This window comes from Micromesistius poutassou (assembly GCF_964030765.1).
Source record: "Micromesistius poutassou genome assembly, chromosome: 22".
Classification (NCBI taxonomy): domain Eukaryota; kingdom Metazoa; phylum Chordata; class Actinopteri; order Gadiformes; family Gadidae; genus Micromesistius; species Micromesistius poutassou.
This window is the reverse complement of record NC_140292.1, coordinates 5,791,719-5,810,988: the sequence shown is the minus strand read 5'-3', so window position 1 is coordinate 5,810,988 and position 19,270 is coordinate 5,791,719. Positions and strand designations below refer to the sequence as shown.

At 43.7% G+C, this 19,270-nt stretch overlaps 1 protein-coding gene across 1 annotated transcript; it reads left to right on the top strand.

Moving 5' to 3' along the window:
• Positions 1 to 260: 260 nt before the first annotated feature.
• Positions 261 to 17,579, top strand: sgsm1b (small G protein signaling modulator 1b; the record flags this gene model as incomplete). Its single annotated transcript, XM_084486376.1, has 26 exons — positions 261 to 302; positions 1,766 to 1,852; positions 4,322 to 4,397; positions 5,488 to 5,650; positions 6,071 to 6,223; positions 7,213 to 7,280; positions 8,104 to 8,246; positions 9,091 to 9,222; positions 9,784 to 9,908; positions 10,003 to 10,070; positions 10,156 to 10,319; positions 10,746 to 10,875; positions 11,565 to 11,691; positions 11,979 to 12,043; positions 12,145 to 12,290; positions 12,531 to 12,659; positions 13,056 to 13,229; positions 13,565 to 13,633; positions 13,755 to 14,892; positions 15,010 to 15,092; positions 15,193 to 15,317; positions 15,860 to 15,942; positions 16,057 to 16,166; positions 16,707 to 16,803; positions 17,149 to 17,316; positions 17,465 to 17,579. 26 exons carry the CDS (start codon positions 261 to 263, stop codon positions 17,551 to 17,553), a joined length of 3,954 nt encoding a protein of 1,317 aa, XP_084342502.1. The 3' UTR covers positions 17,554 to 17,579.
• Between the last annotated feature and the right edge of the window lie 1,691 nt (positions 17,580 to 19,270).

The following is a 19,270-nucleotide window of genomic DNA, read 5'->3' as shown; positions in this document are numbered from 1 at the left end:
GGATGAGCTCATCCAATTCCTTTTAAACAACACAATTTGAAAAGCTTTGTTCTTAAATAACCATATGTGCACTACACATCGACTTGTAGATGGCTTATAGAGAGAGAGAGAGAGAGAGAGAGAGAGAGTGTGTGTGTGTGTGTGTGTGTGTGTGTGTGTGTGTGTGTGTGTGTGTGTGTGCATTCATTAAATTCACACTGCTCTCTATGCCACTAGGTTACTCTGAAGTGTTGCTCTGTGGTCGCAGCACCGGAACAGTCATGGGTATTGAATTTGCAGAAGTATCACAGACCTTGCCAGTGGTAAGATGTGAATAAAGATGTACTTTGCATAACAAAAAAGAGTCACAGTGTTCCATTGACATATAAATACCCAATATTTAGGTATGTTTTATCATTTACTGTATTCAAAAGGTACCATGTACAGTTCAAAACATAAATGTCACCATTTGATGCACCATAGGCCTACTAGATTTTGCACCATAACAAACAGTACAGGGCAAAGACAGAACACAAAGATACACAAAAAAGACACACATGACACGCAACAGCAAGCTACACACAGTATTACAAATGTATCTATGTCATAAGGACCATGAAATACAATCAAAGGACAGTGAGTAGAGCAGCTTTTAACTTTTTGATAGAGCTGTTATGCCGTTTCAATTTTGTCAATGTGTTTATGAATATATGAATTTATAACACAATCTGGTGATAGATGATTTTGTCTACTCAGATCAAATAAAGTTCCATAGACTTCATCACATGTCATCTTCTCTCTAGTATCTTAACGATAGCGTGTTCATGAATACATGAGTGAAAAGAAGGATTCAGTAGATGATTATGAGACCACATGATAATTTCCTTTCTAAGACAGGATAGTCGGATATTACACAAGGTTGTCTGCCAAGGAGATAGACTCATTGAAGTATTTTAAGATTTTAGGAATTTTAAACACAATTTTTCATTAATGTTTGTGATATGAATAATGTATATGTTTCATGATTAATTATTGACGGCATTGGTTATCATTCGTCAGTTTAGTTTTGAGCCATTGAACATTTGACTCTGTTCAGAACAAAGTTGAACAAGGTTTGTAGTTTCCAAAACAACATTCACTAACACTTTTTGTATGTGATTCAGTGAGACATGTCTGAGGTTTCTAAATAACATTTGTGATTTAGACAGGCCTATCCATGAGTTGAGATGCATATCCATGAGTAAATTCAACATGATAAATATTACTATATTAACATACAGGCCTAGTGTGTAATTTCTAGTCTCTAACCTTAAAATGATAGCTATGGAAATGAAGACCTATTATTCTGTTCAATCTCTAATATTTCCTGCTACGGATGACAATGATGGCATTATTGTTATGCTACAAAAGTCAAACAAATTGATTAGAAATTGGTATAAGAAATATCGACGCTTAACAGATGAATAAATAAAGAGAGTTAGAGCATCTAATATTGATAGGGTCTTCACAGGCTGCTGTTGCTTTAAGGGGTGTGTTGGTCCAGAAAGAGGTAGTAGATAGGTTTAGGTTAAGTCGCCAGGAATAGAGACAGTGATCATCGGGCTCCCTGATTCCTATACCAGTGGTGTTTCATACACAAACTGACTGGGGACATTTGTCAAGAAAAAAGAAGCTTCCTTCGGATTAATCTACAGCGACCTCACGGACGCAATGGGAGGCACGGCAAAACATTTCTTTTGCATGATCAAGTGTTTCCTCTGCATCGTCTAGTAAGCTGTGTGTTCAGTGTGTTGAGCGTGATAATAATCATGTTTTTTCTCGTCTTTCAGAGGCCGAGACCCGCCAGAAATTGCTGCGCAACGTGAAGAAAGAGGTGCGTTTCTATATATTCCAGGACTGCTTTAACAACCTTTTTTTTAAAAGCCTTTTGTACCTCGGTTACTAATTTGTATCAGTTGATGATATAAAAAAAGGATGGATATAACCATACATTTCAACAGATTTAAGTCAACAACATTTCAAATCAACAACCAAAAAAATATAATCGAATCCGGTTGTTTTTGTGCGGGTCGGTGGTTTTTAAAAATATTCAATGATAGTGAAGGGCGATGGTGATGATGATGGTGATGATGATGATGATGATGATGATGATGATGATGATGGTGGTGGTGGTGGTGATGATGATGAGGATGTTAGAAAAACATTAATTCAATGTCAGTGAGGAATGGCAGCCTGTGATAAAGGCGTCCTGGCTCTATGTTTTCAGGCATGTTTTTCTCATTGCGGTCCATCCTCTCTCTGACGTTGTCTTGAGTCGTCTGCCACCTCCCTGCTTCTACATTAAGTACACATCAAAACAATAACGATGGGCGAACTGTCTCGCCTGGAAATAGCCCAACTCAACGGCTCCATCTGTGATGACAGCTTAATAATAACGATCACTGTTTGCACCAGAACGTAAAAACGCTCAATTCGCATCGGCGCGGTGATGGTTGGGGGGGGGGGGACTCGCCTCACCTGATGTCTTCCTCCTGCTCTGTGTGTTGCCTGTGACTCATGCTTGGGAGACATTCGGCACACACACCGACACATACACTGACATATTGCTTGGCCCACCAGGGCTCCACTGCTGCGGACGTGCTAAGTGGAGGGGAATGACTCTTTTCCTATTCCTTTTTTAAATTTGAACTAGCCTAGTTGCAAAACAATTTTAAAGCAGAAAAACAGCAGAACAAGAGAGTTGTAAAGAATAACAGATTATACACACACACACACACACACACACACACACACACACACACACACACACACACACACACACACACACACACACACACACACACACACACACACACCATACAACCACACTAATGCACCTAGCAATACGCTGTAGTATTATTCATGTTGCACCACCACCACCCCCACCACTACCCATGCACAAGCCATATTGATTCATAGGCAGAGGGATAAAAATAACAACTAGCTGAGACAGGAGACTGTTCCCTCTGGCTGACTGCCACAGAGAAATGCTACATTTCGTGTTGGTGTATGATTTAGTGGCCGAGAGGGGGGGGCAGCATAGTGGCCAGCCAAAAGGTGTTCAATCACCTCATGTTTGTTGATCCATGAGCACGGTGTCAACAGTGTCATTAAAGCTGCTAATCGACTAAATACTGGTGATTATGCTTTCCATGGATGCAAGCGACCAATCCATAGGCCTAGCTAGTTTATTTTAAGTCTCTATAACAAAACTCCAGCGAGACACTATTCATTTGTATTAAGTTTGCTGGTTATGACATTACAAATATTTAGGACAAATGCATGCAGGGAACAACCTTGTCAGTTATGACACGGGTTGACATGGGCAGCTGTGACATCACTCACCGACCGGGTGGTTGAAGTGAATCATTTGCTACCATAGGCTGATACTACTGATAGTGAGCAACACGTTTTAAACAGCCCTGCTCGATGTTCAGGGAATACATTACATTGGTTCACTGATAATTGTTACTACTGTTTATTGCTGTAAATACTGCAATCCATCAGTTATTTGAATAAATGGGAACTTTCTGCCCAAAAAATGTACAAATACTTAAATCATGGATTTGTACAGCATGCACATAAACTTGTTGTGGCAGGCAGAAGTGCTATACTAAATCTTTATCTATATTCTGCGGGCTTACAAGCCTGTTTATCTTGTATCAGTCCAAAAAAGTTTTAAAAAACCAAGACAGAAGCCATTTTCATGTCTCTTTGCTTTGTCCTTGTGTTTATCTGAATACTAAATTCTACCGTCTAAATGACTGCATTTCAGATGGACTCGCATGGCTTGCATGGCTGCCTTGGAGTAAGAGTTGAAGAGTCTCTTAACATTCGTTTTAGTTTCTCCTGTCTCTTCATCCTTAAATAAGCTTGACGAATTGTACTATTTGGTAGAGCAAAATTCAAACACAATCGCAAATGTCAGTGATGGGTTTGCGTTAGGTTCCATTTTTGTGTCATGGTGCATGACAACACATTGAGGCCTGAGGAGAGGATGAGCCAAAGTGGAACAGGGAACATGATTCACGTTGGTGGGCCTTTTCAGTAATATAACATACTACAATGCTTCCCCAATTTCCTGTCCTGAGATGGATAGGATAAGCCTACTAGTAGCCTACTATCTTATCATTCATGGAAGTCATGAACATTGAAAGGAATAATGACATTTGAAAACCATGTCCTTGTTTTAAAAAGTCATAGATGAAGTATATGATAGATGCATCAGGAATTATTAATAGCTCCACAAACCACTTTTTTTTAATAGCATTTCAGGTTGAATGCCGTATGTACTTGTCTTTAGGTGAAGCAGATCATGGAGGAAGCGGTCACGAGGAAGTTTGTCCATGCGGACAGCAGCCACATCATATCGTTCTGCAGTAAGTGGTTAATCTGTTCATCTGTCATTCTGTCGCTTAAATTAACAGAATGGGAAGATTATTAACAACACTTAAATACTGAGCAACTCCACTTATAGTGATACTGCCAGGAATTATAATGACATTCGTGTAATATACATTAATGTGTGTATTGTTTGTTCATTTATGTACATTTCAGCTAAATTCCCAGTTTAATAATCTCGTAACATACATGTTCAGGTTCAGCATACTGCCTGCTGCCACACTCTGTTGTTATGTCATTCTTAATTAGACATCGGCGGAAAATAAACCTTGGGTTCATACTGACATTTGGCTTTACACGTTGAAATGTCAAGCGCACCACTCCCACTCTTATAACGTTGTCTGCTGCGAGGGCAGAGAAAACTCAGGCGTGTTTGAAACTGCAATCTTGTTTATCTTCTGTCGCCGCCCAAGCCGTCTCTAGAAGCGAGGGGCAGATGGACGGATGGAATCCAAGCCAAGCTACATCTTTTGCATCGCGCAAATACTAATCGGAAGTGACGACTTTATGAATCACATCCTTGATATCCTAGCAACTGCTAGCAAACGTGTTTGCCGTTTGTTTGTGGTCTATTTTTAGACCAGTGGACTGTCTGTCTGCGTGCCCCTTGCCTCTGCCTCGTCTCTCTGGGATCAATATGAGTGAAGGAATCTGGTCTTTAGAAATTGTGGTGACTTAACTTAAATTTGAACGATTTGACTTCAATTGATTTAATTGATTAATTGATGTTTTTGGATTAAGCAGTACATCGTAAAAGCTGGAGTTGAATCTCTGCATATCGTTCATATGAGCTTAGTGATTGTGTGTGCATGTGTGCGCGTGCGTGTGTGCTTGTGTGATTGCGTGGTGTGCACATGAATGCGCACGCACACGCATGTGTTTGCCCATGCACCCGAGTATACATGCCAATACGTGGTGTGCACATCGCACGTATGTGCGTGCCATGCGTGCACATGTCTGTGCCAGCAAGCGAGTGTGTGTGCACATGTCTGGGTGTGTCTCTCTCATATGTCCGCCCCTCATGTGTGTGTGTGCGTGTGTGTGTGTGTGTGTGTGTGTAACGCGCAGCTGCGGTGGAGGCGTGTCTGCTGCACGGGCTGAGGCGGCGGGCGGCGGGCCTGCTGTGCAGTAACAAGGTGGCGGCGCTCTTCATGAAGGTGGGAAAGAGCTTCCCCGCCGCTGAGGAGCTGTGTCACAAGGTGCAGGAGCTGGAGCAGCTGGCGGAGAACAAGTGAGGCACCCGCACCGCCGCACACAAGGAGAACAAAGACGCACGCTGAATACACTGTGTTATTGGTTGAGTCGTTTAAGCAGGTGTTTTTCATCCAGAGGGCCTTCAAGTGACTTTTTGTTTAGGTAGACAGCATGGTGAGGACTATAGGTAAGGGGTTAGACTTCTTACGGAACAATGCCTTGCAGGTAGGCTGACCTTGTTAATTGTTGAAACCATAAACCTTCAGCCTGGGTGTCAAACAACTTAACCTTTCATGCCCGACACCAATTACAATGAAAATGTTTTGCATTCACTGATATGTACTTTGCAGATTTTGGACAGTTTTGGTTTAATCTTGTAGTTTTAGTATCTTCAAACTCACAGATACACTTTATTTTTTTCCAGATCTTTCTGATTGATTTCTGTTTCTTTCCTCAGCAAGCACAACAACTCCCCTCTCAGCAACGACCGCGGCAGGCAGTCCAAGCCGGCCCACGTCCCGCCACAGGCCCTGAGACACCTCTGGATCCGCACGGCCCTCATGGAGAAGCTGCTGGACAAGATCGTGGTGTACCTGGTGGAGCACAGCAGGTGAGACACTGAGCACTGGGACAATGAGGTCCTCAGGTACTGTTGGATGGGGCCCGTGATGCACTGATACTGTTGGATGGGGCCCGTGATGCACTGATACTGTTGGATGGGGCCTGTGATGCACTGGTACTGTTGGAGGGGGCCGGTGATGCACAATAGGCTACCTTTGGTTTCATAGTACTCTTTGTCCTCTCTTTGTTCGCTTTTACTATTAATTTAGTCTTTGTATGGTGGTGTCTTTATTTGAATAATCACAAAGTTCTAAATATAATATATGCATTATTTTAATTTAATCTATAAACCAGGTGAGAACTACATTTAAGGGTACAGTGTTCCCGCAAATAGTTCTACTAATAATTAAACTACTACTACTAATGAACTTATTCATTTAGGACCCAAATAAATATTCTGGTTTAGGACCAGAATATTTTGTCCAGAATATTATATCATACCAAGTAAAACACTTTGTAAAAAAAAGTTATATTTGTCTTTTGATTTGACTAAAGGGTTAGTCTCAACTAAAAGCGAGATGCACAACACTTACAACACAACACAATATGTGTTCAAAATGTTGTCACAGTTAAGAAATATTTGATTGGACTTCAAACACATCCCACAAACCTTGTTTATTTGACAACCTGTTAGTTCCTCAGAAGAGGAATAAAAAGTCTCACATTCAAATGTTCGATCCAACAATAATTTCTCCAACAAAAAGTATTTTTGCTAGCATCCTTGTAAGTCTGCATGTGCCTCCTACACTGCTGCGGATCATTCACATTCTGGCTCAATTCAAACAACTCAAGCGCAGCCCCAATTAGACACTAGCTAAATATATACCTAAAGCCCACACAATTTCTCTCCAGAAGCTATGCTATTGTCATTATTCCGAGGCTGATATGAATAGCTTATAAATAGCCAACTCTCACACTGAGCTTGTGTTGAAACCATAAAATGTCCTTGCAATCTGCTTTCCTCTCCCTGCTCCGCAGCTCACTCTATGAGAGAGAAGCCATGCTGCTGGACCCTGTGGATGGCCCCGTCCTCGCCTCTCTGCTAGGTATCCACTTATCATTGTCTCCACACCACAACATGATGTCTGTCATTGATGAAAACATGCTTCACCATTATCGACTAAGTGATGCCAATAAGGTTTTAGTGCGGTGCATCAATGACGGATAAAACGGATAAAACTTTTTTTTTTGTTTTTGTTTTGTTTTCCTTGTTTTTTATGATAGCTATATTGTAGTAATCTCAATACACGTGCAGGATTATATGTGCTGTAGGTAAGACTTGAGAGCTGTAGAAACAGAGCGCGAAGAATGTACGTCATTCAGCGGCAACCTTTTTTAGTTCTAGCCACAGCTCAAGCCCCTAGATTAGCTCCTGCTAATGGAGATAACGTATGTAGTGCAGCTATGAACATTTATTAGCATTGACACCTTATTCAGTCTCCTCCATCTATTGTTAAAGTCATGACGCCAATGCTGACTCAGGGAAGTTCATGCTCCACTAAGTATGACTCACCCACCTCCACAAGCGCTTCTACAGAAAGAATCATTCTTCCATCCTTGTGCCTCCCAAAGCTTTTACTTTGAAGGTGACAGTGTGCTGGTAAGGGTGGTGAACTGATGTGGGCTGCTGCTCGACTGAAATCTCAACGTTCAAATGATTTTTCAATTGCTAGTCGTTGATAGTGAGAGGACTTATATTTATAATTCACAAGCAGGATGTCCATAAGCGTTTTCAGAATAAGAACAAACCATAGAGGACCACTGGCATAAGAAAGCGTGAACGTTATCGGAACCAGCCTGTGCATGCGTCGGGAATGCCCTTGCTAAAATGGCAGTGCTGATGACGTGCCCTCCCTTGTCGTCCCCCAGTGGGACCCTGTGCCCTGGAGTACACCAAGGTGAAGACCGCGGACCACTTCTGGACCGACCCGTCGGCCGATGAGCTGGTGCAGCGCCACCGCATCCACAGCGGTCACTGTCGCCAGGAGTCCCCGTCCAGACGGCCCGCCCTGGTGAGACACGCCCCCCTGGTTGTGATGCATTCATTGGACTGAATGGACCCTTTAGAGAGACTTAGACTTAGACCTGCTTTATTGTCATTCAATTAACACACCATCAGTGCACATTATTAATCGAAATGTCATTACCTTGGCTCATGGTGGAGTGGACACATAAATATATCTAATATTCAAATATTCACAGAATATATAGTGCTGGTATGACTTAAAAAGGTTAAAATTAAGATTATCATTAAAAAGTATAATGATAAAAAAAATAAAGTGACATTGTGATATTGCATCAGAGGTAGCGGCATGTTATAGTCCAGTGAGGATCCCATGGAGGGTGGGGGATACGTTGTTATGAGTATGCTGGTCTGCAGTGCTTGTGTCATTAGTGTCAGAAACAGTGTGTTTTATAAACACAAGGGGTTTCACTGTCTATGTCTGGGTTTTCCCGAGCTTTTTGGGGCTAGGCCTGATCCCGGACCTTATTTCAAGGATACATTACAGAAACCGGGTCATTAGCAATGTGATCAATATTCCCACGCCGTACATGGTCAATAGGGTATCACATGGACACAGGGTCACACAAATCATTATTTGTGAAATATGTGTGGAAAAATGTATCAATAATAAAGCAATTCATAAATAGTAGTACATATTATATTAGCACCCTATTGATACACCTTCCTAACTTGATACACTGGTTAGGAACCACTGGTCTGTATGACTGCAAACAGGGGTTTTACAGTGGTGGAGGCAGTGCTGAGGTGACCTTCCAAGACGTTCCCCAAGTGTTTTCCCAGTGTTCTCCCGGTGGTTTCAGCTGCGCTGTCCTGTCTGTGGTCCTCCTCAGATCCAGAAGAGACAGTCGAGCGGCAGCATGGACGACCGGCCCCTCATGTGGGCGAGGGATTACGTGGAGTCCCTTCACCAGAACTCCAGAGCTACGCTGCTCTTCGGCAAGAACAACGTCCTGGTGCAGCCCGTATGTCGGCCATCTTGGCATTGTCCTCTTTCACTTTTTTGTAGATATTTGTTTTTTTGGATTTTCATTCTTAGACATTTGTACAGAAAAGAGACATAAACAACATAAAACAAGGTCAACGCTTTTATCCACAGTGACCAGTCTACTGTAAGTTCAATGTAGGTCATATTGATTTTCTTTGACCTTCTTTTACTTTTAACCATCCATGCCTGTGTAAAGCGAATGGATGTGTTAAGGGTACTATATCACACTTGACTTGCCAACCTGACATTCTCCTGCAGTCCTTCTAATTAGCACATTATCGGTATTTACATTACATTATTGCATGAAGAAAATGTTTTTTCAAACCCATTTTCCTCCTCCTTATCTTGTGATTCACACCCTTAAAAATTCACCACAATTCCCCAGCAGGAAAATAACTCTGTTAAACTGATTATTTCCGTGTTGGTTTTGGGATAAATCCCTTGTTGGCAAGTTTGTGTTATATAGATAAAACATGCTTTCCGTTACTTTAACGTTATCAATAAAAACGATGGGAACTTCGCCCCCTGGTGTCCACAGAGAGATGACATGGAGGCCATCCCCGGCTACCTTTCGCTGCACCAGACGGCTGACCTCATGACTCTGAAGTGGACCCCGAATCAGCTGATGAACGGCAATGTGGGAGAATTGGACTCCGAGAAAAGGTCAGACTCTAACCGTATCCTCCTATTTATTAATATCTGGATTTTTATCACAGTCCAATGAAACTGATCCTATCTGCATTTTGCGTTCCTGCAGTGTATATTGGGACTTTGCCATGACAATTCGTCTTGAAGAGATCGTCTATCTCCATTGTCATCAACAAGGTGCTTTTCTCTAAAGTTTTACTATAAAAGTTAACGTTTTAAAAAATGTAACGTTGAAAGAGGAAATGTTTGTGCTGCTCCCTAGTGGACAGTGGTGGGACTGTGGTGCTGGTGAGCCAAGACGGGATCCAGAGACCGCCGCTCCACTTCCCTAAAGGGGGACATCTGCTGCAGTTCCTCACCTGTCTGGAGACCGGCCTGCTGCCCCACGGACAGCTGGACCCCCCGCTCTGGTCCCAGAGGGGCAAGGTCAGCCATGCTAACCACTTTTGTATTGTTGTTATTTATTGTTATGTACTGTACTAACTGTACTGCCCGTATAGAAATAGAAGAAGTAGAATTATACGCTGTTTGGCTTTTTATTGGGTTAGGTGTGTTCATGATGGAAAGGTTATCAGAAAACTGAAACAACGGCATTTAACAACCATTTACAAAATAATTAGTATTGTATTGTATAATATGCTGACATTTATATTTATTTTTATATTTCTGTATTTACCTATGACTTCGAAATATAAAAAAAAACTGACTTCTACAAAAGGTTGCCTTCAAAAATGATCGTAACCCAAAGCAGGCGTGTGTCTGGTGCACGGCCGGCCTGCCCTGTGGCGATATCTCAGACCACATAAAGGATGAAAGGATGAAACGCTGAAACGATGACGTTTGCGTCGGCAGGGAAAGGTGTTCCCCAAGCTGCGGAAGCGGAGCCCCCCGGGGTCCTGCGACTCCGTGTCGGACAAGGAGGAGGAGGAGGCCACCGACTACGTGTTCCGCATCCTCCTACCCGGGACACACATGGAATTTGGTGCATTTTTCCGTCATAAAATTGACATACATCTTTTATTTTTTTGTCCACCAGATTGGCCAACTCCCACCCAAATGACTTTCCAACACAAATGTGACTTATTGATTAAATCATAGTAGTTTTAACTTATATACATAGTACTTAGAATACTTAGAATATGGAAATATTAATATAACTTTGGTATGTATTCTTAAAGTACCTTCCTACCCTCTTTCCACTTTTAATTCACCTGTGATTTAAACTGTACAAAAACTGATATTGTCATTGATGAATACTCCTGAGAGGAAGGGTCATTATGATTTTGTGTGTGTTTGTTGTTGTACATAAGACATGCACATCCATATTTGTTTCCACGATGTTGACCTGTCAGCCTTTGTTATCTAGTCCCCGTCTGTGGAGAGCGTAAAGAAGGCCTTGCATGGACATAACCCACCTACCACACCTCCACCTCCACCTCAGCCTTGGTTTGTTGTCTCCATGCTTTTTCTTTCTTCTTCTTTTTATGTATGCCTTTTTTGTAACTTGTGACACACATATTGACACTTGGCCAAACATCTTAAGTCTCACATGCTCATCTTGTCCTTTCTTTGGCGTCGGTTGTCTCAGTTGAGTCTTATGTGAGTGATGGACGGTGATTGTAGCGACGGTGCTGTTGTTAAGGTAATCTAAACAGCTGTTTTTGTGTGCAGTAGCCACAGAGATGGTGGACGCGTCGGTCAACTTGTGGCATCCTGTCCCGAGGAAGTCTTCATGTTCTTCCTGTTCCCAGAGCGGGTCGTCAGACGGTTCTCTGCCCAACGGCTGTAACCAAGACAGGTATGCCTGTTCTACTGCGGACAGAACCAGAGTCGGGACGTATCTTTTGTCTTGTGTAGGGATTTCTGTACGGACAGCGATATATTTACGTTTCTCTTTCTTCTGACAAATGTACTTAGCGTTAGTCGCAATCTGCTAAATGCCCTAAATTTAAATGAAAATGCAACGATAGCTATTACCATTTAGTCCCGCCTGTATCTAAGTCCTAATGTATGGAAACTTGTCTTTTACTTTGAATTCCTTCTGTATATAAAAATGTTGTTTTTTACCATTTTCCATCCTTGCAGGGCTCCGTTGAAGCTCCTCTGTGACACCATGAAGTACCAAATCATCTCTCGTGCCTTCTATGGATGTGAGTGCAAAAGAAAATGAATCGCGTGGGAATTAGTGTTGCCTATCTGACGTCAATGTCATAATGAATGTGTGATGCCGCCGCCCTCTCTCCATCTCCAGGGCTGGCGTACTGCCGTCATCTGTCCACAGTTCGGATCCATCTCTCGGGGCTGGTCAACCACTCCATCGTGGACCGGAACGCCCCCAGCGACGCCCGCGGCGGTCTCTCCGTGGAGATCTGGACCAGCTTCCTCAAGGATTGTTCTGTAAGAAACCCCCCTCTCCCCGGAATTAACAGTTTTATGGCAGCCGTTTTGGAGGGTAAAAATAGAATTGATTAGTTATTCCCAATCATTTGGGGCACCCTCTTTTGATAGTTGGGTTGCGAAAAATACTGTATTTTGGATGGAAGGAGTTTGGCAACCCCTGGTATGGTTGATGATGTTGATGATGTTGATGATGATGACGACGACGGTGTTAATTGGGGCTAATTTGTTGTGTTGCAGAACTACCAGGAGCAGGACATTTACAGGCTTGTGTATTTCGGTGGCGTGGATCCGACATTGCGCAAAGAGGTGTGGCCCTTTCTGCTGGGCCACTACCACTTCACCATGACGGAGAAGTGCCGGATGGAGGTGAGCTACACTGCTGTTCAGCTCAAAATGTGAAAGAAAAAAAACCTCACACTCCAGGTCATGTCCCCGTTAATGTGGATACATTAGTGCACGTCAGTTTTCTCCGTCCGAGACGTTTTTAGAGACGGGACAGGGCTGTGTCCATCTAAATTAATCAGGAAGCTGATGACGATTCTGCGAGATGCTGATTTTTTTAAGCAAGATTCTGATGACTTTGATGGAAAATAATGCAGAGCAAAAAACTGCCCACGTTTCTCTAAAGTCTAAAGAAGAACACACTGGTGAAAACACAAGGATGGACATATTTAGACATTTAAAATAAAACATTTTTACTTGTATCCTGTATACTGTGGACCTGCCCCAAGACTGAGAGAGTAAAGTGCCTTTGCTGTTTAGGTGGATGAAAACATGCAGGCGTCTTACGGCGTGACCATGAAGGAGTGGCAGGGCTGCGAGGCCATCGTGCGCCAGAGGGAGAGGGAGAAACACGCCGAGGCACTGGCCAGGTGCTCCTCAGGGGCCAGCGTGGAGAAGGGGCCCCTGAAGAGAGAGTCCACCATCAGCACAGATGTGAGTGCTACGTCAAAATGGACATAGGATGACGCTTGACCTTGCTTGAGTTATGTTGCTGTGAAACTTGCTGTGAAACCTATATAAGCACAGCCTTTATTATGAGTTCAAAGTTATTTTCTTTTTGTTATACAAGTTCACCCAGGTTTTCTATTTACACTCAGCATATATTTGTTCTTAGATATCATTTTTGAACAAAGTAATGAATACAGTGAAAAAAACATCTGTAGTGTTGTAGTGTAAAACAGAAGAGAAAACTATGACTTAAGTTGAGTGGAAGAAGTAAAATTACCCTGTTGGTCATTTATTCTGTTTGCGGTCTTATTTGACTCCAGTACTCTCAGGGTAGCAGCTCAGCACAACAGAACGCCCGCTCACAGAGTGACTCCAGCAGTAGCACACAGGTAGAGCCTCATCACTTCTTTCCCAAACAAGTCATGTTGATCTTATGTTATACTAATGTGGGTGGCCTAAAACCCTACCAAATTGTCATGGAAAAACTCTATGCTCTCTGTTGGTTTCCAGGTTTATGGATCGGTTGAAGACATGGATCAAATGGAGTCAGAGCCCAGATCTGAGGAAGGCGAAGTCAAATACATCAAAGTGGACACCGCCGACCCTAAAATACCTCCCCCTTGCGACCCCTCTTCTCCAGCTCTGTCCGAAAAACTTCAGGATTTAGATGTTAATATTTTTGTATCCGGTGCATCTGTTGGATCCACCGTCTCCCAGCTGTTGCCAGGCTCAGTAGAGCCTCCCGGCGAAAGTGTCAGCGAGGAAGCAAAGTCTGGATTAGAGATCGCAGATGCGCAACCTGCTGTCCACGAATCACACAGCGAGAACGTTCCCGAGACCCCAGCACCGAAGGACATCACCAGTGACATCACCAAAGTCTCAGGAAGTGAAAAGGTTGAGGGGGTCTCCGAAGTCAACAATGCCGCTGAGGTGAAATGCACTGACAGCGAACCCTTGAACAAGCCCGAGTTGGACGCAGAGCAAGTCGCGTCACAGGAGACGCCGATCAGGGTGATCCCCGAGGGCAAGACCCCGGCCAAGGCGGAACCGGAGAACATGAATGTATTAACGCTGGAGAAGGAAGTGCACAACGAGTACTTCCAGGCCCCACTGCTGGGGCAGTCCTTGGCCCTCAAAGCACAAGCGGGCAAAGACCTGGCGCTGACGCCGCTGTGTCTCCGCAGGACGGGGGAACCGACCCCGGTCGTCGTCCGGGAGGAGCCCGACAAATCCCCTCTCGCCGCCGACGGGGCGACCCCCGCCAACGAGCCCGAGGGAGAGGACACAGACGCCGACATCTCCGAGCTGTCGGAGCCCAAGAAGGACAAACCCGGGGAGCTCCTCTACGACCGGCCGGGCTCTGACTCGCCGGTGAGGCAGGTGCTGCTGAACGCCCTCCAGACGGCCTCCAGGGGGAGCCTGTCGCTCTCATCCCACTGCAAGCAGTCCTCGGACACGGCCGACTCGGACGACTCCCCCTCGGCCCTGGAGATGGAGGACATCCCGACGGGCATCACCTGCGTGAGCTCCGAGGACGGCCGGCCCGGGACTCTGATGAGCCTGGCCGCCCCGCCCCTGTCCCGTATCCGGATGAGGCTGCTGGACGGGCCGGCGAGCGAAAGGGTCCCGGTCGGCTTACCGGACACCGGTGCTAACACAAGCCCCGAGGGAACGGACGCCGGCCTCTCTGAGGACGAGGAGGAGGAGGAGGAGGAGGAGGAGGAGGAGGAAGAACCGCAGATGGAGAGCCTGCCCACGAGACAAGCGGCGGTGGAGGAGGCGTCTGTCGCCTGTCCGGAAGGCTCCGGCGACGGTCCGCTCTCAACGTCTGGGGAAAGTGCCTACACGGTAAGCTGTGACCACATGCGACAACCACAACAACAGCAACAACAAACACAGTACACATACCGTCTGTCAGTCGAATGAGTTTGGTAACTCTCTTTTGCAGCAAGAGCAGCTAGACATGTACCTGCTGAACTTGCATCGCATCGATAAGGACGTGAGGCGTTGCGATCGGACGAATTGGTACTTCACCCCTGCCAACCTGGAGAAGCTACGCAACATCATGTGCAGGTGAAATATCAACGTTATGGAACACAATTTGGACTTTGGTACTAAGACTTATTTATCCACCGTCAGCAGCTTGCACCTTAACACCTTTTCTAACACTGGCACCTTTTCTATTTTGAAGTGGCTTGTTTGTAGATTTATCCATCAAACATCTAGGTAAACGCTCCCACTTGTGATGTCGCTAGAGGGTACATTTTGAAATGGCCTGGTGGTAAAATAGGAGCCCTTTAAGCGTCTTTTTCTACCCTGGCTTTTAATGGGGACTAAAGGGATATACATTAAATAATACCCCATGTGGGGCACCCTGGTGGCTCACTGGGTAGAGTGCGTACCATTAAGGGACAGTCCTAATCCCAGCGACCTGGGTTTGATTCCTGCCCGTGGTCCTTTGGTGCATGTCATCCCCACTATCTCCCATACCTTCCTGTCTATCTCACTCTCAAATCATAAATCATAAAAATGCAAAAAGACCCCATGTGACAATTTGGGTGTATATTTAAAGGCAGTGAAAACATAGAAATATCAATATGACTTTGTGTCCACAGTTATGTTTGGAAGCATCTGGACATTGGCTATGTCCAGGGGATGTGTGACCTGCTCGCTCCACTGCTGGTCATACTGGACGACGGTCAGTAAAAAAATTAATCTATAGGAGATTAGGTTCACTGTAGATGGACACACACACACACACACACGCACACACACACACACAGCTAAACGTGTGTGTTCTACCATTCCACAGAGGTGTTGACCTTCAGCTGCTTCACAGAGCTCATGAAGAGGATGAACCAGAACTTCCCTCACGGTGGAGCGATGGACTCTCACTTTGCCAACATGCGCTCTCTCATCCAGGTCTGTCTGATGGTTTAAAGTTGAATTAACACACGCACACGCACACACACACACACACACACACACACACACTCACTCACACACTAGGGCTGTGCAATTAAATGCATATTAATCAAAATGGAGATTTTGGAATTTGCTAATTATCTAATCGTGAAAGGTTGAATGAAAGTAGTCGATAAATAAGATATATGAAAACAATGTAGTACAAAAAATATCTGATTTTGTTTGCAGGTTACATTCAAATCAAATGACCACCGTTAAACATATGATATAAAGACACAAATAATGTGACAGGATGGCAAGGTTTGCAAATTGAATTAATAATCTGTTAATCGCAATGAATTATCACAATCACAAGATGGGGCAAAAAATGTTGACTATCCTTTTTGTCATAATCTTGCAGCTCTCTTACATACACAGACACAGACACACACAGACATTCACACACACACACACACACACACACACACACACACACACACACACACACACACACACACACACCTTGATGACCTCTTAATGACCTCTGTTGCGGTTTAGATCCTGGATTCTGAGCTGTTTGAACTGATGCAGCAGAATGGAGACTACACCCACTTCTACTTCTGTTACCGGTGGTTCCTACTGGACTTTAAAAGAGGTGAACACACCGTATCAGGCATAGCATTGCTCACCAAGCACAAAGACTGGGGCAACGGCAAAATAAGACATTTTAATAATTCAGTTGAAGTGCTGTTTGATAAGGAAAGGTAAGCCAGAATAATGATTTATAGGCAAAATTCCCTGGAAGGATTGACTAGTGGATGGGCATGTTTTATTTTTGATAAACAAATTCTTTAAACTTTTTTTCTTTCAAAGTTACATAGTGCAGATTTAAGAGATTATGTTCCTATTTTTATTCATAACTAGTTTTTTGAATTTATTTGTCAAATATAATAGTCTTATTGGAGTGCATTGTGTTTTTTTTGCTTCCCCACCCTAACAGAAATGGTGTACGATGATGTGTTTTCCGTGTGGGAAACCATCTGGGCAGCAAAGTACACCTCTTCTGACCACTTTGTTCTCTTCATCGCCCTGGCGCTCGTCGAGATGTACAGAGACATCATCCTAGAGAACAACATGGACTTCACCGACATCATCAAGTTCTTCAACGGTAAGGCTACCCATCACATCAAACGTGTTGAAAGATGAAGTCTATCTACGGACAAAGCAAATCAAACCCGATTGGGCAATAATGCATTAACATGTTCCCATGTATTTTATATAACGTTGAATTGTTTTTCTGTTTTTCTCCTCCTCAGAGATGGCTGAGCACCACAGCGTTCCCAAGGTCCTGTCGCTGGCTCGCGACTTGGTGTACAAAGTCCAGGCGCTCATAGAAAACAAGTGAAGTCGCATGCCCCTACTCACTACTCCACTCTATCATCATCGTGTGTGCCAAGTTGTGACAAAAAAAGAGGTTCTAGCGACACAATCACATTATACTCATGTACTCTAAGAGGAAAGACAGAAACACAGATGACTCCGCAGGACGATTTGTTACCTGAGCTGAGTATTCTGCAGTAGTCATAAAGCAGTTTTTTTGGTTGGCTTGATCCTTTTTCAGGTGATACAATTATTTCCGGGAAGTGTATAAATGTGCGTGTGCTATTGTTCACTCTGTGAATGGGACCTTGTTAAAAGAAAAAACGCTTCAGGACATTCATTCTTTTGCCTTAGATTGAGCTATGTGTTCAGGGATATTGTACCAAATGATTCAGTTATTTTTGTTCAGTTCTAGCAGAGCTATTATAGAGAGAGAGAGCTATGCCTGGGCGGGCAAAGAGTGGACCAGAATAAAACCATTTAGAGGACGAGGAGATGTTTACTCTTGAGAAACGTTCTAGTTCAGATATTCTAATATACATTTATTTATATATTTATTGATATTAGACAAATTACAAAGTGCAGGTTTGGAACATAATGTGCAGATCACTCATTTAGTTCCTGGGAATCACTTTCCTCCAAGCCATCATTACATGAAATAGCCTCACACCAGTTGTATTGATGATGCGGATATAGCCGTAATATTTCTGGCCATGGTACAATTGACGTGTACACATTTGAGCACCGTTGGTCAACATAACTGTTTTAGGCCACATCTGAAACGTTGCTCTTCAAGGTGTCTTGCTGGCACCTTGGATGGGCCTGAGCTACCATAGCTCCCTGTCATGGCAACCAACCAATCCTTACCCAGTCCCCTTCTCATAAACGTTGTTATGTTCATCGTTTTGTCCTACAACAACTATACTTAACTGCGTTCTTTTGAATATCTAGCTTCTATGCGAACAAGAAGTCAACAGAGGTCCGATATCTGAGAGATGATCATAGAATAGGAAGTGGGGGTCTTTTTTAGATGGTTTAGGTTGAGGTTAGCCTGGTTACCGGCCAGGGGCGGACCCCCCATTTGAGACCCCTTAAACGTTAATGGTATAGTTTCACGAGATCCACATGGTTTTAGATACAGACCTTAACTTGCCTTTCAGCTTCTTACTAACTGCTGCCGTCAACACTGAGCATTGTCTGACGTTACTAGTAAAACGGTTATGGCTAGGGCAAAGATCCCTAATGAATAGCACAATGAATACAATGATGAAGATACAGTGAAGATATGCGGCAACATAAACCTTTGATTTCTCAAGTGTTCATGTGATGAAGGTGGCTTTTAGTTTGCCTGTATTTTCGAATCAATTTGCCTCCAGAACTTTCCATTTGCAACACATCCAATAGACATAATTCCTTTCAGCGTTTAATTTGCTGGCGTCTCTGATTGGCTGTCCAAACAGCCTACGGTTGCCCTATTTCTGCATGGCTGGAGATATGTTTGAAGGCGGTGGTTACGGTCTGGTTGTTCTTCAGCCTTTTCACCAGAAAGGATGCTTTCTCACCAGCATTCACATTCTATGCTTGTGGATGTTAATTCCCCCTTCTTATTCACAAACTCACACACAATTTGATTATCCCTCGAGTGTATCTCTATCTATATTGACCTCGATCTTCTTTGAAGTTCCTATAATAGATGGACTTATTTTTGCCTTCCTTGTTAGTGATGTTTCTCCTCATCCACA